Genomic DNA, 25,216 nt, shown 5'->3' on the forward strand with positions numbered 1-25,216 from the left:
ATTCCTCGAGCAAAACCTTGACTGATGCCCATTGAAGATTCTCAAAAGGTCTCCAAACATTAAACAGAAAAGTCAGTTTGCCGCAAGGGCTGATTGCACTGTACCCATCTGGCCCATTCCTGGGGCACTGCTTCAGCCTCTGCTCCAAGGTGTTGTGACCCCCAGATCTGGCAGAAGAGTTTGAGCAAGGTCTGACACTGAGAGGGACAATGTTGCCATGGAAAGCTGAACAAGCCCTTAATATCACAGCTTTCCTCTGCCCTGTATCCCTGATACTCTGTGTTTCTTCAAGCTTATCTAACGGCGCACAAGGCAGGATTTGCTCTCCCAAATCTCTCCAACAAGTGGCTGCTGTTTTATTGCTCTGCATCCTTGATCAGGCTGGCATTTTCAGACAGAGCCCCAACAATCAGATCTCTCTGTCATAGTGATATAACTTCAGCAAACAAAGATGGTTCGTGTTACATTTACAGTGCATGCTGAGGCATGAGGATGGAGTGCAGCACAAATAGCTGAATGGAGTGGTAGTTGTGGAGGCTCTGTGCCCAGAAAAAATGTGAATGTTAATGTGAATGTTAAAAAGAGGTGACCAGAACTTTGAAATGTTCGATGCAGGAATCCATGTGATTGAAGAACATCACAGAAATGAATTAAAAATATCATCAGTTTTTCCACTTATCAAAATTAAATCAAATGCTTGCTTATGGGTGCAGATAGACCCATGGTACTCACATTGCAACTCCAATTTTCATTCCTTTTCTCTTAAGCTCGTATTTTGCTCAAGCAGGATTTCCAGGCATTCAAAGCCTTTTAAAAGAATTCAGAATTTACATTCAAGGCAATTAAGAACAGTATGCTGCTTTCTTCATTTTCACGTGGCCACTGCAGGTTGAAAATGCTCTCCTGAATTTCTGTGCTTGTGTCACTGCTATAAATTCTTGTGTCACTGGCATTGCTTAACACAGTGTGACTGATCTAATTGGACACGACGTGTTACAATAGCTGCACGCCAGCCCGGATGCTCCAGTAGGCCTTTTCAGGTGATGGCAGCCTTACATGTTTCTTCCACTCATAGCAGCGGATTAGAAGCCCATCTTTGTTCCACTTCAAAGCTGACTCCAGCTCCACAGCAACCACTGTGACACGGTGCTGGGTTCTGGAGCACTGAGCCCTCAGGAGTGAGATCTGAGACTGCCTGCCCCATCTGCATCCAGGGCCCACGAACAGCATGGCCAGCAAGTTTGGGCTTATCCAGCTGGGCAACTGTGTGGAGATCAAGCACAGCAGTGGGCGCACACATCAGGCAGTAGTGACAAAGTTCCATGAAAGCACCTCCAGCATCACTGTGGAATGGCTTGAGAGAGGGACCAACAAGACCAAACAGGTGGATCTCCAGGCCGTCTTTGACCTCAACCCTCATCTAGCCCCAAGGAGCAGATCCACAAGCAGCGCCGAGACCTCGCTGTCAGCCAGAGGGAACTGGAACCCAGTGAATGAAAGGCTGCCACAGCCCATCAACATGGAAAAGTGTTGGGACAGCAGGAGCCCTGTGGTAACCCGGCCTCAGTCCACAACCAGATGGATGTCACCATGCATGCGGCAGATGGAAAGGCTGCCGAAACAGCAGGAATACCATCAGCTGGATGTGCAGGAGAAGCCAGCTCAGAAGGACAGCACGTCACTCCGTGCCAGGACTGACATAGTGGCCATGATCCAGGAGTGCCGCAACCACCTGAATGGCAAAGCACAGTGGGCTTCCATGCCGTGTCAGCCTCGCCGCATCAGTGTGTGTATTCGCAAGCGGCCCCTGAACCAGCGGGAGGTGGAGCTCAATGACACTGATGTGGTGACAGTGTCCTGCCAGGGCATGGTGATTGTGCATGAAGCCAAGCAGAAGTTGGATCTCACACAGTATCTGAACAACCAGGTCTTCCGCTTCGACCATGCCTTTGATGGCCATGCCGCCAACGAGCTGGTGTACAGGCACACCGCCCAGCCCCTCGTGGATATCATCTTCCAGGGGGGCATGGCCACCTGCTTTGCCTATGGCCAGACAGGCAGTGGCAAGACACATACCATGCGGGGAAGCATCTCTAGCAAAGGAATCTACGTCCTGGTCGCTGAGGATGTCTTCCGCAGGCTGCAGTACCCTAATTACCAGAAACTGGAACTTTGGGTCTATGGGGCCTTCTTCGAGATTTATAGGGGCAAAGTGTTTGACCTGCTGAACAGGAAGAAGCGGCTGAGGGTGCTAGAAAATGGTAAAAAGCAGACCCAGGTGGTGGGCCTGTGCGAGGAAGAGGTCACCAGCGTGGAGGATGTCATCAGGCTAATTGAAACAGGCAGCAACTGTCGCATGGCGGGCCAGACTTCGGCCAACACTCAGTCTTCCCGGAGCCATGCCATCTTCCAGATCATACTCAAGAAGAGAGGACAGTTGTTTGCCAAATTTTCCCTAATTGATCTGGCTGGGAATGAAAGAGGAGCTGATATCACAACTGCAGACAAGCAAACGAGGCTGGAGGGGGCTGACATTAATAAAAGCCTCTTGGCACTCAAGGAATGTATCAGGGCATTGGGGCATAACAAAGCCCACACCCCATTCAGGGCTAGCAAGCTCACCCAAGTCCTGAGAGACTCTCTTATAGGGGAAAACTCATACACTTGCATGATTGCCACCGTCTCTCCGGGAATAAGATCCTGTGAACACACCCTTAACACCCTGCGATATGCCAACCGTGTGAAGGAGCTGGTTGTGGATTTAAATTCCCTCGAACAGCCTTCTCAGATCATGCCCAGCTTACCACAACAGCAGCGGTTTGGGGTGCAGGCAGACAAGGAAGTGTTGTCCAAGGCACTCGTTGCAAACACCAGGGGGGAAACCCTGAAAAAGAAAAAAGAGATGAATCAGGAAACACTTACAGAGAAGCATCAGAAATCTCTGCGATGGTTGAAAGAACTCTTAAAGGTGGCTGAAGGAACAGTCAGGAAGGTAGATGTATATGCTGCACAGTTTGAATCCTTCCTGGATCAAGAAATTGGCATCCTGACTGAGATTCGAGAAAAAGTCCGATTATTCCCATCAGCAGTGTGCAAGGCAGAACAGAACAGCAACCAGAGCTGCACTAAGAGGTCCCATGCACTGTAAGCTGTGCCAGAGCCACAACTCCTGAGGCTGCTGGGAGAGGAGAGCTGTTAGCTGTCACTGCTTCATCTGCCCAGCAATTGCAGTGCTTAAGAAACATTAAAAGGCATCTGCGTGAATGTTCTGATTGAGTTGTTATTCCTTGAAAATAGTAGTTTAAACTTGTAGGAGAACAGTCCTGTTGTTTTCTTCCAGCTATTTTTCATTGCAGAAAAACTGTGCAGTTGTGAGGATCTAATCTGTAGGAAAAGGTAAGAATTTACAGGGAATGTATCTCACGTCATTATATGTATATATACACACACAGAGGGATATTCATAGGTACCTCTCAAGGGTTCTCTTGAACTCCACCAAAAGAAAAGTTTCATTCCCAGGTTAGGAGAAGAAGCTGTGCCTGCAAGGCTTGCAGAGGGAAGCAGCAGGTTGGTGCCCTGTATGGGAGACCTGATGAGATAAGGCTGGAAGGGTCAGAAAAGCTGCATCCATCAGTGCCCCATCCGATGCAGTGCATATCAGTGCAAGAGCTGCTCATGGGGTGAGGCAGTGCTTCCTCCCGATGGCACACCCTGCAGAACTCCTTCTTATGGGTTAAAGCATCAGGCTCCTATCTATGCATGTTGTTGAAGACAGAAATTAATTAGTGTAAGTTCTTGAAAGGGTAACAAATAAGTGAAAAATTAAATAGTATAAATTGTATCTAATTAATTAGTGGTAATCTCCCCCAGTTTTCTCACACTGTCTGATCTCTCTCTGGCTGTTGGTCCCATCCACCAATTTATCCCGCTGAGCAGTTGAATCATCTGATCCAAAGGGTGAGGAAGTCAATGGAAGGACTTCAGCATCCTTTCAAGGAGGCCAGGAATTTGTTTTCAGTGATGAAATTATTAGACACCAAGTGTTGTTTAAATGCGGGTCATCTCCTAGCAGTAATAATATGCTGTGCTTTTCAGCTTCAGTGCACTTTACAAGCATTTGTGTACTGGCATTCTGCTTGTTTCGGCATTCCTGGTTTCAGCAGCTTATAGCGTTCAGAGATGCAATGAGACATAGGTACTACTTGCCAGATTAAGATACAAGTGTGTTGTATACAGGGATTTACAACAGAAGGGTTTTCTCCTTTCTGAAAAGAAGTGTTGCTGAGGTTCCTTCCCTGGCATTTCCCTTGGATTCTTGGATATGAGGTGCTGGACTGCGCAATGGACCAGGTTTAAAGGCCTGGTACCCACGGCGTGGGGCCATCTGTGGGGCATGCTGGCCCTGCAGTCCCTTGGAAGCGGCACGGTCACTTCCAGCTGGTGCAGGACGTGTCTCCCATGCAAGGCACATGGTAGGTTGGCTCTTTGCGCTGTTGTCACACTTGCTCCAGGTCTAAGTTCTTGCTGTTCACAGCCGTGGCCGTGCATTAGTTATAAATCATTAGCATGAACTGTTTTGGCAAAAAGGGCTATGAATTAATTGAGTTGGGCACAGTTCTAGAAACACGGTTTTAATGAGCTGGAACAAAGTCTTACCAGGGTGCGGTGGTTCGCAGTGAGTAGGAAAATGAATTTGATTCTCTTTGTACTCACACATTCAGGAGGCTGCTCGCATGAAGCTCACGGTGACTCATGAGCACACCCTACTGCTGCTTAAAGCAGATGCAAAACAAATTAACTAAATTAGCCTGTTTTCATTTTTTGTGGTTACGTGTTGATTGACCTCTTTTCTTTCATTGATGATCTTCATTTACATACTTTCCTTTGCTTTCTAAACATAAATCCTGTTTATATAGAGAGTACAAAACCCATTCTGTCTATTCCCTGTACTTTAAGTATGACTTTGTGTCTGGTTTCCATGAGTTTGTAGCTACAGGAGACCCCTCTGCATTTGGGGTCTGGAAATGTTGTTAGGTGTGTTTACATGCATACACGGGGCCAGGCTGTCCAGGCTCAGAGGTTCCATGAAAATTCTTTTTAGTTTTTACTGGGCCAGGCATGTCTTTGTAATGAAACCAGAATCAGATAAGTGTGCCGAGTTTTAGGTTTGCATTGCTCTGGTGACCATGAGTGTTCAATTAAATAAAGATCACTAATTAATTATACTAAGGTCAGCCATTCACTTAGCCTGTTAAACAACTGAAACACTTCTATGGAATGCATTTCTGTTTATAAATTTTTGTAGCTGACTGAAGAAGAAAAGCAACTGTTGTCTAGACAGATCCTGGCCAATCTAGTCATTTTTTGCCTGATGATTAACCATAACTACTGCTACTCTGTGATGCTGCGAGGATTTAAACCTGCTCTCTTCTTACCTTTGTCATTTCTAGGGGAGATTTCACTGTTACTTTCACTGTGAGACATAATTCCTAGGAGTTTTACATGCCTCCTATGCTTCGTATACCTCTGCTTGACCTGAGTGTTTCATGAGGACTTAACGTGTATATCTGTATATATCCTTTGTCAGCAATTGACAGTAGTTACCACATATATAGGGACAGTAGTTCATACGTATATATATATATTGGTCTTATTTTTCAGTTGCTGTTTTCTTAGTTCTGAGTTTAGAACAATAGAGCCTGGAACAGCTTTGGCTGTAAAACGGGTTCTTATTTTCCACACTCTATAGAGTTTGCCAGTTCATTTTGTTGGAGCAGTGCTGCAGTGCGTTCATAGTTTGATTCAGCCTCTGCTGAACTCCTTGTGAGGTGTTCTCCTTGTTGGTTCCAACTCTTACATGATCTCTTTCTGCAGTCCTTAAAGGTTTGAATTCCCTCTGTCTAAAGCAGCCGGATGGCCATCCGTTCCTGTGAATGGACAGGGCACTTCAACCCATAACACGATGCACGTCAGCTGAAAAACAGAATTGATTCACCCACTAGTTTTCTGAGATAATCAATAGCTTCTCCCTCTGCTCTCACATTCACGTGCCTTCCCATCTACTTCTCCCATTCAAACTGCCTTTTTAGCCGTGACTATCCGTGTCATGTTGTCCTGCAGTAATACTGCTGAGTTTATCTGAAAATCTGAGTTTTAGGCATTACCAGCACTCACACGTCTCACAAAACATAGGTTTTCTCTGTTCTTCTAGTACTTTCTAGAATTATTTAATTGCTGGAATCATACTTGTGAGTTTGGCAGCAGAGGAGATTTGGGAAGGTGCAACCGAAATTCTTCCAAGCTGGAAGACCATTGAAAAAATATACATATTTAGTGAGACACACTCCTGTGTGTGTTATGTGATAGGAAACAAGTGAGGTACAGCCCAGAAGAGCCCCCAGATTCCCAGCTGCAGCATCTGCAGTTTCCAGTTCAGTTCTGAGGTGTCAGGCAAAATGGAGGCTGTGATGAATGGATCAAAATAATCTGTACCCTGCAAAGACAATCTGGGAGAACGAGCCGCCTTCTGGCCCTGCCTCTGCAGCGGGAGCTGTGCAATTTGCTCAATTTAGCATCAAGTAAGCATGGCTGAATTTAGCCCTGTATTTTTGGCTTTATTATTATCGGAGTCTTACAGCTCAGCCTGTTATCATGAGGCGAGCTCACAAGGCTTTATTCAGATTTTTCTGTTTTTCTGCTCAGACAAAGCCCAAGGCAACTGGGATTTTCCAGAGGAGAGACTGACTTGTCGCTAATAACAGCTTTAGTCAGCAACATATGTTTAGTGATGTACATCAATATTTCTACTTTCACAGATGCTTTGATTTTGCATTTTGGGTATCGTGTTGTCCAGGAACGCGCTTAATCTTGGAGCTCCAAAAGTCCATGTAAAACACTGAATTTTCATACCTACACTCCTCAAACTGGGCACCTGTGGCTGAAGTTCCGCTGTGCTGTCAGGCAGCATTATGTTGCACACCACACCACTTCCCCATTTGTACCAGAATCCTGTGAATCTTTGAAATATGTACTCCAGCTATGATTTGTGAGGTATTTGAATCATTTTCCTTTTATTTTTCTACAGAAGCAGGTAATATCTCACAGGGTATGTTGAAAGACATTATGTTCTGAAGAAATTCACCTGGTATTCTGCCTCTCTCTCTCCTTTAACACTACAAGGAATACCTGATGCAAACAATGTTGTTATTCCTCAGAATGTTCCTTGAAGCTTTCTCTTATTTCTACCTTTATATTGAGTCGTTCTTCTTCTTGTGCCCTCCTAATCATTTCCTCAGCAAGAGACTGGGATGTGGCATGAGATAATTTCAAATGAAGAGGGAAAAAATACACCAAAGAGGAAAGCTGAGATGCTGTTTACATGCAAAACTTTCAGTAGAGAGGTAAACAAACAGAGGAAGGTTTGATTCTGCATCACGTTGTTGTCCAAACAGCAAGCAGGGATGTGTCTGCAAAACTAGAAAGAGAATTCCTGGCAATTCCCTCAGGCATAGGGCTGGCTGCGGAGTTGCCCTCCTCATTGTAATGTTGTTTTGAGGCTCAGCAGCAAAATGTAAGCACTCTGAAGCAAATAGGAGGAAGGAAAACACACAAGACCAAGTGCCTGGTCTCCACTAAGTCCAATAGGAGCCATATTTCTGCTCCCTTTGTTGGGAAGGAGAGATCAGCCCACCCTGTGAGCTCTCGCTGTACCCACTCATTCAGCTCAGAAGAAGCTTTTATTGGGTGAGATTGAATCTGAATGGCTGATTCTGCACCCTCAGTACTTGAGTAAAGTTTTGGCATTTATACACAAAATGTGAGCAGTTTTGTTTGAAAGAATATCTGTTTTTGTGTTTTGGTGTGCAGTTCGGGTGCTGAATAACCAGGAATGTGAATTTGCCTCCACTGCAGAGGACAGAAGTTTGCTGAAAATCTGACACGTTCTCAGTTGTATGGACTTAGGTCTTACCTGAGGTAATTTCTGCTCTCCAGTTGTGTTAAGAAACCAAAACTCAGGATCCTCCTCTTGCTTCTCCTAATCCTAGCAGCTGAACAGCACCATGAACTGGAATGTTAGACCACTTGTGGTTAAATCAGTTTAACCAGTTTAAAACAGTGTCCTACAGCCTCTGAGCACAGGCATTTTATCTGAGTGCACTGAGTTCTTGATGCTGAGAAACAGAGCAGTAGCTGAACAGCTGCTGTGTAATAACCTGCCTGCTTTCCTCTGTGGCTCATCCTGCAACTGACGTTTTAACTCATTTGTTAGACTTCACTGGTTTTGCTCATCACCTGGGAGCTGACTCTGCACAGGCCTTATATAGCAGAGCAATAGAGTACTGTACTGGTCTGGATTTTCTTATATTGTTTGCGGTCTAATTTTCGTGATTTTATACCAATTTCAAGCAGTGTTAGGAACCTCTTGAGATAGAATATTACAACTCAAACTTCACTTTGGACACTCATTCCCTCCTCTTGCAGACTCTCCCAATCTTTGGATGGTGGGAGATGCTCCCTATGCCGCCTCTCCTTTTCCTGTCTCTCAACAAAGCATGGCTCATCCCTGGCCTTTTCTGTTGAGTGGGTTCCTGTCTGCCATCTTCCATGTAGTCATTGCATGGAGAGGGGATTAAAGACACCTCCACCCTCCCTCTAAAGAAAGAAGTCTAAGCAAAAATGTTTCCATCTCTGATATTTCCTCAGTTAAGCTTTGCCTGTCCCTTCTTCCCTCTCTCATGGTCCTATTCTTGTGTTGACCAATTTGCACAAAGGCGGAGGATATTCCTTAAAACTGCTTTTAAAACCTTTTACACTTTTTGCATGTAGTTTCATAGATGAAGAATGACAAGGAGGGACAGGATCCATGTTTTAAAAAGTATCACGTACCAATGAGTGCCCTGGATTTTGGAGATGTGTGCAATGGAGGTTGAAGCTAGCAATATCTGTAAATATAACCCATTTTTTATTGGCAGAACAGTGACATCTATTGTTCAATATTATATACATCTGTGACACTCTGAACAACTGCCTACAGGTATTGAACTGATCTTTCTCAATTTCATTAGATGCAAACATGCACAGTCAAATTATTGATTCAAAGAAATATGTAATAACACATGTAGTAATGCTTCTGGACAGCCATGCAAAATTAAGTCTAATTCATTTTGTCACAGCATAATTAACAGATCAATGTAGACTGATGCACAAGAAGAGACACCTTCTGTTACCGAAAGTGTCAGAAGATGCTGCTTGGTGAAGCCTGCTTACCAGCCACACTGCTGGCACGGCTGCAGCCACGCTGTGTCTTCCAAACTGTGGACAGTCTGAGCCTGGCAGCACCCTGCAGCATGTTTCTCCCAGCAGGGCTGCCTTTGAATTCATCCACAGCGTGGTTTCATAACCTCTGGCCCTCTACAATCCTTGGACTTGAATAAGGGAGCCCTGAAGTTGTAAGTAGCTGTGGGCAGGCAGTGAAAAACACCATAGCTCATTGACTTTTCACTGAGCATTTGCTTCAAGGCACAGTGACCTAAGCTGGTGCTGGGTCTTACCCAGGCCACTAAAACTTGTACAAAACAGCCCCGAGGGTGTGTGACAGCTGCAGCACGCCGGGTTCTTGCTCTGGGAGTTTTCAGACCAGGTTTTACACTGGAAACTGAATTCCAAAGCGTCAGGCTGGGGCAGTTACAAGAGAGTAGCTTTTCTGTAAGTCCTTTCTTCTAGCCCTGTTTGATTCTCTCTTCTGTCTCTCTCATTCCCTTTAATAGAGAATACAGAATTCAAATAGCAAAGATTTTAATATAGCAGTAATTAAATACAGGGGCTATTCAGTGTGTCAGACACTGGGGCTGATGAGACTTTCTGATTCGTGGGCTGGAACTCAAGGGAACAGCAACTGTCTCTTTTACTGCCATGTCTATGAAAACAGCAGAAGGCTATGTATGCTCATTACTATTTTATGTGATTCTGAACATGAGAGCAGAAGTGGAGAGAGCAGAGCTATAGGAAGATATTTTTAATGATTTTAATGGAATACCATGTTTAATTCTTGCATAAGCAAACTCTGGATAAGCAATTACTCTCAGTAAAAATATTTGATGCTGGTAAATGAAGCGGCATAGTTGTCTTCTTTTTAAGCCATAAGCTTTGATACCAGGATGCAAAAATTTAAGAAGTGTGAGTAAAGGGAACACATTGCCTATAGAGCATGCTGTGAAGATAGCACTGAAATATGTCCTAAACTTTCAGCTTACACTTAAAGTCTATTGGTGTGCATAAATGCTTTTTTGAATAGCCATAGCATTTTCTTAAATTGAGGATATAAAGATAGGGAATGTTCTGTAACCTACCAGGCCTACCATTGTTTGAGAAAGAAACGAGAGTAAATAATGTCTTATCCTCAATGGATCTGCACATAGATGGGCTTTTCCAGTCCCCCATTCAACTATAAAGGCTGTAGCATAAAAACTCATATTAAAAATCTTGGGTTAAAATCTACATCTCAAGTTTTTCATGTATTGTCCTCCAGAGTGATGTAAACTCACATCTAATTTCCTATGCTCATGTCTCCCTTTTCAGATGCTCTCCACACAGTAGCACCCAGCTGCAAAATAACAGCAGCTGTGTTTCTAAGGGCCCATATTGAACTCCTGTGCTTTCCAAAGACAGAGAAAAATAAACGTTATAGGAACAAGTAACATAGATTTCATAAATAAACAAGTTTCTGAGGGTCTCAGTGTTCTCTTAGTCAAGAGAGAAAAAAGAACCAAGTGAGAGCTCTGATGTGCCATGTGATAGGGGCTGGAGGTGCAGATGTGCACCAAACCCCACTGGGCTAGGTTTATGAGATGCAGACATTCCCAAAAGCAATGAAAGCTCATCTGACCCAAAAGTTTACAGATTCACTGGAGAGGAATTAAGAGATCTTGTGGTGGCTGGAAGGCACAGTGGGAGCGCAGCAAGATGAGCAGCAGGCACCCCCAGCACGGGGGTCTCTGCCCAGAGAACACTGAGTGTGTATCTGAAAACATGCGGCATGGTGCTGGCAGCTGGAATCACAGCCCTGGGCTGCAGCCGGGACTGAGAGCAACTCAGAGCGTGGGGAAAAGGCCCCGCTGGGACTGAAGACAAACATCTGCCCAAAAGGACAGAACCAGGAGTTACCTGTGCTGGCAATGGTGCCTGTGCGGTGCGAGCTTTTAGTAGCTGTTGCTAATTGAAAATGAAAGCCTCTAACCTGCTGGTGCACCACTCAGGGACAAGGAGAGTTTGAGAAGCTGTGTGTGCCTGGGGATAGAGGTGTAGCTGCACCAGCACCAGTTTGGATCCAGCTGAGTGTGTAGGTTTCTTGTGGGAGGAGCACCTTCTCTGACAGGTGTGAACACCCAGCAGCTGCATGCTGAGCTCAGTGCTGAGGGCAGAGCCCAGGCCACAGCGAGGGAAGGCCCTTAACCTCAAGGAAAGCCATGCAGGAACTGCATGCAGAATTATCCTGCTTAACATCGGGGCCAGCTTCCTCTTTCTTTCTTCTCCCAAAAAAACGTTTCAGGAAAGCAGTGCCCTAACATTAGGGAATACAGTTTGCTAATGCATTTTTAAATATGCCCTGCTCCATCTGCACTGCTTTTAGAGCTCTTTGGAAAATCTGGCCCATGTGAGACTGAGCTTTTCTATTGCTTTTTTTGGCCTCGCACGTGCCCAGCAGGCACCCGTGGGGACAGCAACTTGGAGAGCCTTATTCCCAGCACGGGTAGCGGGCTGACTGGTCCCAAGGAGTTAGTGAGAGAAGGAAATGCTTTTTTTAACTGCATGCTGACACCTGGCAGAACTAATGGGGGTGCTGGGCTGGCAGCAGCTCTCGAGGAAAGTATCGGTAACTTGCAGCGCTCTCAGAAACCCCAAGCAGTCATAACAGAGCCTGGCCTCTCCAATCTCTAGAGAGGCAATTCTGCTTCTTTGGTTTTTATGGAGAAAACCCTGAGATCTTTATTGAGTCCCTACATGGTGCCAGCTCATTGTGCCAAAGCATCACCGTGACTGGAATGAGGGAGAGGCTGAGAGTCAGGCCCTGGGCAAGGAGAGGAAGCACCCCTTCCAGGTGAAGTTATACCTCTGACTCCTCTCACTGCAGAGCCAAATTTCTCATCTTCATGTCTGCAGCTGAGGTCAGTGTGCCCCCAGACCCGCCTGCCTGCTGTGGAGGCACTGAGGTGCTCTCCTCCCCTCGGCTGCTCCTGAGGCAGAGGGGCAGGTTTTTCTGGAGAGATCGGAGGCAGCTGGGAGCTGCGTCACCCCGAAATTCAGAGGGCACCATGCAGTTCGTGCCCCACACGTACCCCTGAAATCCCAGTCCTCGGTATGCGTGCATTGTCTGTGAATGTGCGTCCCTTTAAATTGCACGAGCAGAGTGTGAGTGAGAGTAGATTGTAAAAAATCAGCGTTAGCAAAATGTAGGCAGCCCCTAGTCCATGCAGAGAGCAGTAATTTATTATCTATTAGGTGATCCGTCAGTCAAAGAGGACTAACAGAGCAATAAACTTCAAAGGAATCTGCGGAGCTATGCCCATGCTACTAGCTGGCTATCAGAAAGGGCAGGTTGGTAAGATGAATGGTTTCCTCTTCTTCAGACACTCTATCTTTCACTCCGGTGACACATACAGCTCTCTCTCATCAAGCAAGACTGTCAGGTATGTCCTGTGGATGCAGTCTACTCCAATACAATTGCATATTTTACTGTTTCAGAGGAAAGAATTCCAAGTTTTCGTGTTCTCCTGCAACTCTTCCAAGTGCAGACTGCTCCCAGGGTGGCAGCCGGCTGTGGGGCTGCACAGAGATGCTCAGATATTGTTCCTCTCTGTTGCTCCACTGCATTCAGCGTGTCAGGGCGCAGGTGTGAGACTTCTCACCTTGGATCCATCAAGCTGTGGACTCCTCCAAGGTGAGGCCTCAATCAGCCTTCAGTAAAAGCTGAAATTCAGGATTGACTGATGCCGGAGGGAAAGCATGAGAGATTCACAGACCCCATCTCTGCGAAAAGGGTCTCTTTGGTGCAAAACAACTTGAAATATTTCATCCCACCCTTGGTCCAAGTGAAAGAGAAGCGTTCCTGGAGGCAGCAAGTACTGCGTGTTTTGAAACAGTTTCTGTAATGCAGGTGCAGGTGGTTTCCCAGCATGCTGCCCTAATGCATCAGTATTTCCAGCAGGCCACCCTACCCCTGAGCACACAGTGTCACTGCTGGGATGCTGAGGGAACTGTATTTCTGCATCAGACTGTTAAGTCATTGGAGAGCTCCTCTCTGAACACACTGCACAGAGCAGCCCGGAGCACTCTCATGGTGGGGAATTAATCTGCTCCCTGACACGCTCTCTGGCTCCATCCTTCCTTCCTCACTCCTTTCTGCGCTGACATTTGTTACCAGTCTCTGGCTTGCAGCTACAAACAAAAGAGTAACCAAACTTTCAGGCCCCCGGGAGGCAGCTGGAAATGGTCCCGGCCTCAGACTGCAGCCCGGAATGCAGGCTGGTATTCCCCACCCTTATTGTCATTGCAGCACTGTGTACATGTTTATCTGTCGTACTCTAATAAGCTGTATGTGAACAGCCAGCTTGTTTATTCTCTAAGGATAGATTAGAGCAGCCAGTCTCCTCCAGGAATAAGTAAAAGTTGAATTATTTATTTTCTTTTCTTTGTAAGAAGCTTATGGCATGCTGGATGAAAGGTCAGAAATAATTAAAAGTACTGTGCATTCAAATAGAAGAGATGTGTGTGAAAGGCTGAAATGAGTGAAGTGTAACAGCTCTCAGCTGGTCCAGTCGTGGTGCTGTGATGGGAGGGAGTTTCTTCTTGGTGTTCCACGAGTTCCACTGGAAGGATGTAGAAATGTCTGTTATTGTATGTGAAACCATTATTTGCATCCTCTTTGAAAAGCAGTAAGCAAGTAAGTGAAAATTAGAGCTGGTTTGTAATTGTGAACTAGCACCCTGTTTAAAAAAATTGGACCTGTGTTGCTTTATTGGTATTGAGTTCATTTTGCATTGCCTTAATAGGTGGTTAGGTGGAAGCGTTGCGTATTCAGACAGGCCCTTTAATTATCATTCTGATCACACGAGGAACACAATTGTCTGAAACAGATTTAAGGAAAAAATACATGCCAGGGACGATGTTCTCAATATCTCCCATTTGCTGGAATTCCATTTGAGAATAAGTAGCCTAATATGCTCGCTTCAGCTTAAGAATGAAATACATTAAAGGTAGTTTGAATGAAGAAGTAATCTCCTTTCCCATTTCAGCACAAGCTGAGTCCATCCCATGTAATCATACTTCTTACTCCATACAGATCTGCGATTGCTCCTAAAAACAGACTGTGTAGGTTTAATGCCAATTGCTGCTCATGGATAAGCAAAAGCGCTGTTTTACCTGAGGGGACACAGAAAATACACATCTCACCCTGTTCCCAAGCTCCTAGAGTTTAATTAATGGATGTGAAGTGCTTTGAGATCCTCAGGTAAAAGACAGTTTATGAGTCAGCACCTTGGCTCGCCTGCCAAGTTAAAAGCAGGAGCTGCTGCAGGGGAGGGAGAACAGCAGGGCTGCCCAGGGGGCCTTTAACAACCTCACCTCTTTGGATCCAGCACAACAGGGAACCTATAACCAGTGGGTTACACAGTTACGTTATTGAATGTCATAGGTAGAGTCCTATTAAACTCAGTAGGCCATCAGATTAAGCACCTACCCTTTCTCTCAGACAGTTTTAAGGTTAAAATCACACGGAGTATTTCAGAGCTATGAAACAGATGTATTCTGCCCGAGCTGAGTGGAGTCCAGCTGTTCAAAGCAGCAGAGGTTTTCCAAGAGCTCTGGGGCAGTTGGGTACCCAGCTTCAAACGAGGGTCACCAAACGTCAGCCTTTGGTTCTCTGAGGCCTTTGAAAATCCTCAGTGTGATCAAAAATCTTCAGGTTTTTGGCTTCTCTGGGAATGGGATCTTCTTACAGCTGGGAAAGTCCTCTGAGGTAAATCATCTTGTATATATTTGGGGCTCCATCATTTATTATTAGACTCCTTAATGTACCATTCTAAAATTCATGGCGTACATCACAGGCCATGTGATGCTCCCTGACCACCTTCCCTTGTGCTCCCGGCTCTCACAGCTCCTTTGGAACAAAGATGGTGAAATGTCCTCTCAGTTGAGGGATTTTTCTTGCAGGCAACCTCCCTGAAACAGCCTTGAGTTTGCATAGTGAAATGTATCTCTGAGCATAATGTATAGCAGTATATGGGACATGTAAGATTCATTGACTTAGCCAGGTTTAAAAAACTAATCCTTGTTCCCTAAATCTTTGATGAAACATTATTTTAGCTTGAAATGTTATGTGGCGTGCAGTAATTCTTCCTCAGACATAAAATTTTATTTCTACTTCAAGCCTGTTTTGGAAACACAGGCACTTTCAGCTTACTGCAAGCAACTGCTGCAGTAGAAGTCTTCTGTGATGCTGGAGAGCAAGGTGCCCCAGTGCTTTGTGATGTAAAAACTCATTTAATTATAGGAAAAAAAAACAACAGATTGCTATTTCAGAATTAAAGCATTATTAGTGCTGGGAACATGGAGGTAAATCCTCTGTTGAATCCAAAGTCCACTGCAGAGAACTGACTGATTTTCAGAGGGTTGCTCTCACCTGACACTGCTTGGAAACTGGGTCACCGTGTTCAAACTCCAGGAGATGGATGCACCAACTGCAGCCTGTGGGAACCAGGGTGCTCCAACAGCACTGTGGCTGTGTGCCAGTCATCACGTTCCACTCAGCACATGCACCCACCAAAGGGAAGCACTGTCAGTTTATCCTGCTGAAGAAGGTCTCAATGTTGTCAGGAACCCATCCTTGTTTTGTCTGGGCTGGTGCCTGGTGGTTCAACCCAGTAATCATAAAGATACAGCTTACAGGAAGTCGTATTCCATTGCTTTGAAAACCTGTGCTTATTTTGCCAGTAAAAAAAAAATAGTTTTACAAGTAGAAGCTGCCTTTTTTGTGAATCTTTTAAAGTTAATACTCATCTGAATGCAGGGTGGGAGGTGTGGAGAACTCTCTAGTTCTTGTTTTATTTCCAATTTCAATTGTTCAACATCACCTGCTTTTGATTTGCAGTTGGATGTCCCAAGCTGTGGTCCAGGTATTATCCTTACTACCACTGCACATTCTTATTTAATCATTTTTAAACATCCTGACCCATTTATAGATTATAAAAGTCATGAATGAGGTTAATGTATAATTAATGAGCAAGAGTGTTCGTGATGACAGCTTGGAATAATGATGAATGAGCTGAACAAGAGATCTCAGAAGCTGTCCAAGGTCAGCTCACACATGGGTGTGTTAATGTTTCCTGACACAGCTTTATTTCCTTCTGATTTCCTATTTTAAATAGATTTGTTATTCTTACAGAGCTGTTAAGCCATTTAAAGTGATGTGAAGCTGTTCTCTGACCTCTGAGTGAGGGAGGAGTGCTTCTTTCTGGTAGCCCTCTGTACCATCTGCTGTGAGTGCTGATCCAAAATCCATTCTTCTCTCTTGAAAGATACCCACTAAACTTGGAGGGCATTTGATCAGAGGAAGAAAGCAAAACAAAAAAAAGGAAACACCCAAACCCTAATTATCGATTCATGGAAAATAAAAGTTGCATCCATTTCCATACGACAACTATCCTTTACTGTAATAAATATTTATTGACAGGCTGCAAACAGCATTCCTGCAGGGACATGCCACTGCAATCTGTATGGTGATGGCATGTTTTAGAGCAGCAGCAATTCATTCTGACCTTTCTCCTTACTCAGAGATGGACTTCTTCACCAGTAGCCTTCCATGTGAAACGGGGCATTGTGGATGATGGAAAGACTGCATGTCAGGATTGCTGTGTCAGCTTCCTGTGGGGTTTGCTGCCCTGCACCATGACCTGAGCCTGATGGTGCCTGGAAAACGGGCAGTTTGTCTAGCTGCCGTGTTTTCCACAAGTCTTAATTTACGCTTAGGGAGGGAGGAAAGGTTTTCTGTCTTCCTAATCATTTGCTATGTACATTGCTGCTACTTAATTTATTTTCTGTGGTCACTATTGTCAAAGTTTGTACTCCTCTCTCAATCATGAACTGAGTCCGCTGGATGCTGCTACCCACTGTCTTTCTACAAAACAGGTGCTCAGTGTTAGGCAGATCCAAAAGAAACCAGCACATAACGCTCAAAGACTGGTTTTAGTCCCTTTGAAAAGGGGAGAAAAAAAAAAGAGAAATTTCAGCTGAAACTCAGCATTTCTGTCACAGACACTCCCTGTGTAAATATGGCTGTGTTGTCCCAGCGGCCAAAGGCAATGGCTGGGCTGGAGAATGAGTGTATGAACATAGCCTGATGGAAGAGGAGGAGTGTGTGTGGCTGGAGCTAACACCTCCCATCTTGGGATGGCAAGAAAAAGGTAGACAAAGACATGATGATATGTAACAGCTATTGCTATATATCTACCGAACCAAAATAATTAGGGTAAAATTGGAGGCACAAAATAATGTTCTGGATAAACTGTCACTTGTAATTGATATGATTTAGGCTGAATTAGCATAAGTCTCCACCATAGCATATTTAGAAATTGCTTTCATTTTATCATAATCGCCAACTCAACTTTTGCTTAGATGAAGATGAATTTAACAGGACATTTATCTGCTGATGATTGCCTATAAATAGGATAAAAGCAAGCTAGAAACAAACAAAAAATCCTTTGTATCTCCTACAGTGCTGCATGAGCAGAGTGGTACATCACCATGCAAACACAGCCTGTGTATCTGCATGACAGAGAGGTTGCATAGGCAGGTACGGAGGAGCAGTTAGCACAGCTTTGCTGGCTGGGGTCCCTGGCTCTGCTGAGGATCCGAGGAATTTCCCTTTGTTTTCCGTTGCAGTGGAGAGCAAGGCATTGATCTCACTCAGCTGTAAAGCACTGAGGATATGAGAGTGGGATGGAATTGAGTTTCCTCTGCTTTTCGCAGCACCTTCTATCAGTCTAATGACTTCATAGATAGGAAATTTTGCTTGGAATAAAGCACAGCCGTGTCACAGGTCTGACACTGGAAAACTAAGTGTCCAAAATACATTTCTCATTTTCTCCTGCTGGATTTTCCCCTTTTCTTCCTATATTTTCTTTCAGCTGCTGGGTTGCATTTGACTCAGTATTCAGGTTAGGTAAACCTCACATGTTCTCCTTCCAAGGGGTGCTGTTCTGTTCAAGTTTATTATTTTATTTACTATTCCTGCTCCTTTTTTTTTCTCTCCACGCTGCCCGCTGAAGCAATATCTTTCTGAAGATACAGATATAAGATTAAGATAGAAGATAAGACAAGATAAGCAATACCTTTTCTAAAAGAAAATATTCCTGAAATGTGGCGAATCCTGCATGTTAGTTTTAGAAGCAAACATTTCTCAGTGCACGCTCATCCACTCATCTTGGGAGGTGGACATCCTCTGACATGATGCACTGTGATTTCTCGATGTGCTTAGATAAGGACTGATCTGACAGTACCCTCCAGGCACAAGATTTTACCTTGACTGGGGTGAGTTGCCGTCATGCACTGTTAGTTAGAGAAAATCAGAGAACACCAGGCCTGCTGTACAGACCCAGCTGGCACAGGTCAAATTCAGGCACCATGGATGTCATGAGTGCAAGAACTGATCTCTGTAAGCAGTGAAAAGAAGTGCCTGGAGCTGGAAAAAGAGTTCAGTTTGGGGGCTGGGCAGTGTTTTTAGTTTAGTTTTGTGGGGTTTTTTGTTATTTTTAAGGGAGTAGAATCAGTGGAACTATATTTCATTCTTTCAAAAAGGGGAAACTGCAGTAAGCAATGTCCCACTTGGAGAAGATGGCATTTTGGAAATGTAAGACGAAGATGTGTGGGCCAGTGATGCATACCGGTTGCTAATTAACCAATTTGGGCAGAGTTTTGAAAGGTGGTTTGAGGTTTAGAAGCCTAAATAGCTAATCTATGCCCTCTCTTTCTTTTGTCTTTCTTTACAGTTTAGAGCCCTACATAATATTTGCGTGAAACCTGCAGCACCCTTCCTTACCATGACTGCAGATCAACAGACCGTGATTGTTGTAGACTGTGCAGCAAGAGGTGAGACCTACAGGCTGCTCCCTGCCAACGCTCTTCCTCCACAGGTATGTGCACGTTTCTGACCTTGTCATTAGGTTGCAAGTGGGAGAAAATGGAAGACAAATATTGGTTATCCCTTAATATTTTGATATAAATTCTTTTTTCAACAAGTCAAGAAACTCTGGGTCTGAGTTGGGATGTATGCTGTACTCTGTATGAGGTTTGCTTCTTTGCAGTCCTAATTTTACATGTCCACCTGAATAGGTTTATCTCATGTGATGCTGGATTTCTGTGGGGAATTGGAGAGAAGCACTTAAAGAAGCTGTTATTATCAAACTAATTCTGCAGTACTGTTTAATATTAGAAAGGATTAATTGGATTGGCTTTTTTGTTTTGTTATGTTTTTTTTTCCTTCCTCATTGCTTCTTGCATAGGCAGTGCAACAGCCAAGCACAGTTTCTATTTCAGTGTTTCAAATACTATTTTTTTTCCCACACATTCTGTTTCTACTGTGTTTCAACACGGGCAGTCACTGTCTGAGCTCACTGTGCACCAGGAGGGTCACATTCACCCTGCAGTAGAAAGTGCAGAAGCTTAGATGGAAAGTGAAAATATGCCTGGGTGCATTTGGACTCGAGAGCCCTGGAGCCCTTCCTTGGATAGTGGTCGATAGCAGGGACTTCAGGTTTGAGGTACATGGCTACAGCAACGGCTGAAGTGGAATTGCTATTATGATTAGGATTTTCATGCTCAAAAGAGATGTGGTGAGGCTCAATATTCTCCTGAATCACAGCTTTTCTTATTGCAAACAGAAAAGAGCAATTATGTTTTCAGGTTCATGCACTAATTCTGGTCTCTTGGAGCTCAGAACATTGTTCTTGGCAAAATTCCCCATAGTTGAGATGGCTGTTCAGCTCCAGATTGCAACCTTGGGGTCTCTTCCAACTTAGCAGTTTTGATGTTATTTGGAGATTTTTAGTGAAATTTGCACTCCACACTTCAGAAGACTTCTTCATAGCACAATGCACCTCACCCCTTGGCTGCAGCTCTTCTCAGTGCCTCATGTCCAGGTGTAACTATAGGTATCATTTCCCCATTGTGTTTGGCATTGTAATCTCTAATAGCTCTCATCCTCACCAGCAAAACAGACACTGAGGCTCAAAGTGATATGTCAAGGCAACCGAAGTCTGTGGCAAAACCAGAATCCAAGCATCCCTCAATAATTCACGGGCTAGACTTTAATTTTTCCTGTTGTTAACTGGAATTTAACTGTGTTTAAAAAAAACACAGCAACAAGAACAAAATTTCAATAGTACAGAACAAGGTAGAAAGGAATAGGAGTGCCTTAGAGGCTGAAACAGTGACTTTCATTAAAATAGAAAGCAAAGTGCCACCAGGTAGACTGGTGGGAAAACTAGAAATACCAGCCCTCTGTCACTGTAATGGGGAATTTACTCTTCAAAATATAGGTTCACTTCAGATAGGTTTCAGACAGATAAACACTTGCATTCTAATTCAGGTGCTGGGAGTTACCTCTCTCCCTTCCAGCTCAGTGCATGGCTGTTAGGTAAGTGATGGTTGGAGTGCAGGCTGTGGAAGCTTGCACGTGGAGAGAGCAGATTGCCAGGGCTTGGAGCCATAGGCAGGAAGAAAACATGATTCTGCTTCTTTTTTTTTTCCCCCTCAGCCAGGTTATCTAACCATCATTTTGGGGTATCCTTATCACTGAGGCTGTGAATATTTGCAATAGATACAATAATTGGGAAAAGCCTCTATTGGTCAGCTTTCAAGGCCACCTCATCTGCAAAGTCTTTGGGAAGATTTTGTTTCACCTGAGTTACAGAACACGTGCACACAGTATTTTTGTTCTGTTATTTATTTAAAGCTTGCTATTTTGCATGAATAGAAAAACTAGAGCCTTCTTCCCAAGCAGCAGTATCAGCCAACCTCACAGAACAGAGGGCAGATGGGAAGGGACACTCCTGAAACATCCTGTAGGATGCTGGAAAGGGTAGGAAAAGGAAAGTGAACTTAAATCCCTGCTGGGGCAGTGGGACGTGCGTGCAGCCCTGCAGACCTGGCAGTAGAGCTTTGAGGCTGTTCCCAGTGTTTCCAGAGTTTTCACTTTTAAGATGATTGTTGCATTTAAAGGAGGCACAGGCCTTGGTGCCTTCAGGTTGTATTTGGTGAGATGATTCCTTTGCTTGTCAGCCTTCCGGGGCAATCTGAGCATTCTGACTCAGCACAACCACACACAGGTGTGTTGGCCGGGGTGAGGATGTGACCATTTTAGTTGCAGGAGGGATGCGGCTGTGGGACAGTGCAGTGGCTGCTGCACACCCACGTAACCCAGCTGAGCTCACCCTTCACAGTCTGAATCCCAATTTCATGTTGGCTCTTTGAGGTCCGTGTTCGATCCTCTGATATGCGTAGAGAAAAATTTCTCAAATCAAACCCTTGATGACCTTTTGAAAAGTTCCAATAATCAATATGGAAGAAAAACAATTTTAAAAGCTTTGGAAAGTTGATTTTATTTTGTTTGTGCAAAAGAGAATGGTCGTTTCGGGGCCAGCTGTATTTGGCAGCTTCTGTCCAAAGGAGGGGATGCCGAGCTGGGGTAGCACTTGGCAGAGCTCTGTAACACCCTCATTATTGTCTGTGTTCTGTTCTTTCACTAATTTCATCTATTAAATAAATAAATGAGTGATTTTGCCAGATGAGTTTTTTTTGTATGAGAGGATCTTTTTGTAACGTTGCCATCTTTTAGTGGTAATTACCCACTCACACAGCTGTTGCCTACAGGCAGGTTTGAAATGATAATTTTATAAGGTGTATAAATCACCGTAAAAATAAATAAAAATAAGAGGTGAGTGCCCAGTCAATAGAGATGGTGAAATAAAAAAGGTAGGGGTCTGGATGAATGAATTACCACGTTAGCCAAGGATGCTTGTTATCTGACTTTGTGATTGTGATACGGCTTTGGATGACTGCAGAACGGAGCAATTAAGACTCAGAACCTTAACAATTATACAAGTGGTGAAGTGTTCATACCATGAGCAACTGCAGCGAGTTATTTTCTTCTGCTCAGATTCACAGTGCAGAGAGTTGAGAAAAATTCGTGATGCAGGAAGTCAAGTAGATGTGTCATGTTTTGGAGGATAAAAGCAGGCCAGCATGAAAGCTTTGCGGAAACCCAAACGTCAAACAGCCCCAAACTCACGAACTCTGCATGCAACACTTAGCTCACACATTGACTCATGCATTTGGATGAGGATGCTTCCAACATATGGTCTGAAATGGGTCTCTCCTGTAAATTTCATGGAGTTATTTTCTTTATAGCTTTACTCTTCTGAAGCCTAGTAAAAATGCCCGTTCTCTGTTTATTCTGGCTATTTAGACTAGCAGTTATATAATGCTCATGAAACAGAAGCAGCATATAATTTTTACGGTTCACAATATCTCTGCTCAGCGAAAAGCTGCCCACCAACAGGAATCCTCTTATTCCCAGGATGCTTTTTGGTGTTGGCTTTTTGGCAAAACCAAACAGCTGCAGCCCAGTGGGAGTCATTTTGTAACTGATTGACTGTTCCCTTCTTGCTTGTGAATATTCATAACTTTCATTGCTTCCTTATTTTCCCCTTCTTATTCCTGAGGTGATGATAGGAGAGAAAAGCCTAATTTTGGCTCGTAAAGCTGCCAGATTTCAGGATGATTTTGTTGTGGGTGTTTTCAAGAGAGAGCAGAGGAGACTGCATAGAGAGGACAAGAAGTTTGTGTCGGTGTACTTGGCATGTAAGAAGGGGTTAGAAAGCTGACGGGTATTCTCTATCCCATGGTACAGTTCAAACATGTTTGCACTGTACAGACACAACACTGACATTTCTTATTCATTTTATTTATGGGGCACTGATGGAGATTTGTAATCCCCGATCCCGCTCTCATTTTCATGCAGCTCCACAGTAGCTCCATTGATCCAGTGGATGAGCATTGGTTAAAAGCAAAAAGCAGAAGTGAAATCATACATCTTTTTGGTTTAACTATGAGAAAACATGTTGTACATTTGAACTCTGAGATAAGTATAAATGAAGTGGAGAAGGCTGTTGAAAAATTCAGATGATTTGGTTGCTAAATGCAAAGTGGATGTGGATGAAGATGGTAACCTTTACTTGAATGGCATCAGAGGTTACCAGGGTGAATATTTATGGGAAAGATGTGCATTATTTACACGTTCCAAGGCAGCAGTTCAGTGGTGTCCTTTCCCTGGATTCGTTCAGTGCAGGCGGTGGCAGCGATGCAGTGCGTGGTGCTGCAGGATTGTGTTCAATGTGCAGAGGCTGCAGGGCAGGGAGGGGAGCAGCGTTGTGTTTGAGTTTGTATTTGAATCAGGTGCAAAGGCCAGCGAAAGCACACGGCTCTGAGTAAAGAACATTCAGAGCCCCATAAATCATTGATCTAATGTTGTTATGCTACAATGGCAAATTATGCTGGTTTTGTCTCTGCAGTTAGACAGTGCAACAGATGGCAAAGATTTGCACAGCAAGTAACGTTCTTGGCAAAGCAAATTTTATGAATTTATAGTTGAAGAGTTAGTTGAGATGCAGTGCAGTGTCTGCACCAAACGGGGAGCGGGGGAAGACCAACTTTTTCATAATCTTCCTTCCACTTAAGAAAAAAAAACAAAACAAAACAAAATTTGACACGTTTGCCTACCAAGCAGTGCTATTATACCAGCAGTTTCCATTCCTGTTTGTACTGGGGTGGGGAAAACTGCCAGCATTGGATTTCCGAAGGGGAGCTGCACAGCGGGCAGCAATGACTTCTGTTGGGTCTGCGTGGGAGACCAGCAGTAGCACACGTTGTGTTGGCAGCACCAAACGCATGGCTTGTCCTCGTGCTTCCCAAACCTGGCACTGTGAGCCCTGTGGGTGTGAAGGGAAGCGAGGCCCTATCCCAGAGAGAGGAACCACAGGAGAAGCATGGCAATGTCTGATCGAAACGCAAACCGCTCTATAATCTCATTTCTCATCTTTAATTCATTACTATGTAACAGTCGTAATTTTACACCACAAAGACTGTAATTACATTGTAGTTTATATTACAGTTGCAGTGCGATTTCAGTGCCTTTCAGATACATAATTATCTGCTAATAAAGCCAAGCAGTTAATATTTAGAGTGCCTTTTGCTTCCAAAGAACAATTGTGAGTACACGTGCCACAGGTCTTAGCCATGAGAACAGAATTCTTGTCCTTGGGTTCTTGTTTGGAAAAAATGCAGACGATGATTCCTCCGAGTGCCACCAGCCCTCCCTTCCTGCAGGCCAGGGCTGTGCTGATGACTCATTTCGCTTTGATTTTAATTTGTGTGTGTATCAGTAAGATGCAGCATTTCTGGGGGAGGGAGAAAACCGACCCGAAGATAAAACAGATAGTATTTGTTCCTTTCTCTACCAATTCACCCTCAGAAGGAAGAAAGGCAAGCAGCCCAGCCTCACTCGAGGTAGTGATTTTTCAACACTTTTGATAAATTTTTTACAGATTTTCTCTCCAGGTTCTTCTGTATGATTCCAGCATGCAAAACAACTTCACTCAGCTGTGTACTCTGTGTTATTCTGTCAAGCAAGCCAGCACATGCATTTGCCTAAAGGATGCAAAGTCCTCAGTGACTGAGGCCTGGACACAGCTGAACTTACAAACCACACTCCCACAGAACTCAAAGTAACCTCAGTATCAGAGAGACTTTTGGTGGTCTGCCTCTGTGTCCACTGTACGTGCCTGAGATGTGAAGGAACGTCTTGTAGCAGCGTTAATGGGACACAGGAATGATACTGTAGTACTGTGACAAAGTCATTCTAAATCTGGTGACCGCGTTAGGAGGCAGAGAATTCTGCTGGTCACTCATTCTCATCAATTCTCCATGAGGGCAGATGGTGATGCTCAGCATTCAGCTTCAGTTTTACCTGGCTGTTTCCTGGATTTCTGTTATGCTATGGACTTCTTTTTATATTTAACTGTAATAATCCTGAGAAAAATAGTTAGCTTAGTTTCCCTTTGCAGGTAAACTGTAGGTGTCATCGCATATAGCAGCAAAATGCACATAC

General features: G+C 44.2%; 1 protein-coding gene and 1 long non-coding RNA gene across 2 annotated transcripts in view; both read left to right on the forward strand.

The window, feature by feature from the left end:
- Nucleotides 1-25,216, forward strand: part of LOC107052251 — a 243,894-nt gene that overhangs the window by 154,729 nt on the left and 63,949 nt on the right. The window contains exon 4 of the long non-coding RNA XR_006931756.1: nt 19,041-19,184. This is a non-coding gene — a long non-coding RNA (uncharacterized LOC107052251). The remainder of the gene's footprint in view (nt 1-19,040; nt 19,185-25,216) is intronic.
- Nucleotides 1,159-3,264, forward strand: KIF2B (kinesin family member 2B). The gene has a single exon (XM_415645.7). It carries the CDS (start codon nt 1,229-1,231, stop codon nt 3,146-3,148), a length of 1,920 nt encoding a protein of 639 aa, XP_415645.1. The 5' UTR covers nt 1,159-1,228; the 3' UTR covers nt 3,149-3,264.

This window comes from Gallus gallus, chromosome 18 (assembly GCF_016699485.2).
Source record: "Gallus gallus isolate bGalGal1 chromosome 18, bGalGal1.mat.broiler.GRCg7b, whole genome shotgun sequence".
Classification (NCBI taxonomy): Eukaryota; Metazoa; Chordata; class Aves; order Galliformes; family Phasianidae; genus Gallus; species Gallus gallus.

What these genes read in the sequence shown, in the direction of transcription:
- KIF2B (XM_415645.7), top strand. Translation starts at nt 1,229, where the DNA reads ATGGCCAGCAAGTTTGGGCTTATCCAGCTGGGCAACTGTGTGGAGATC.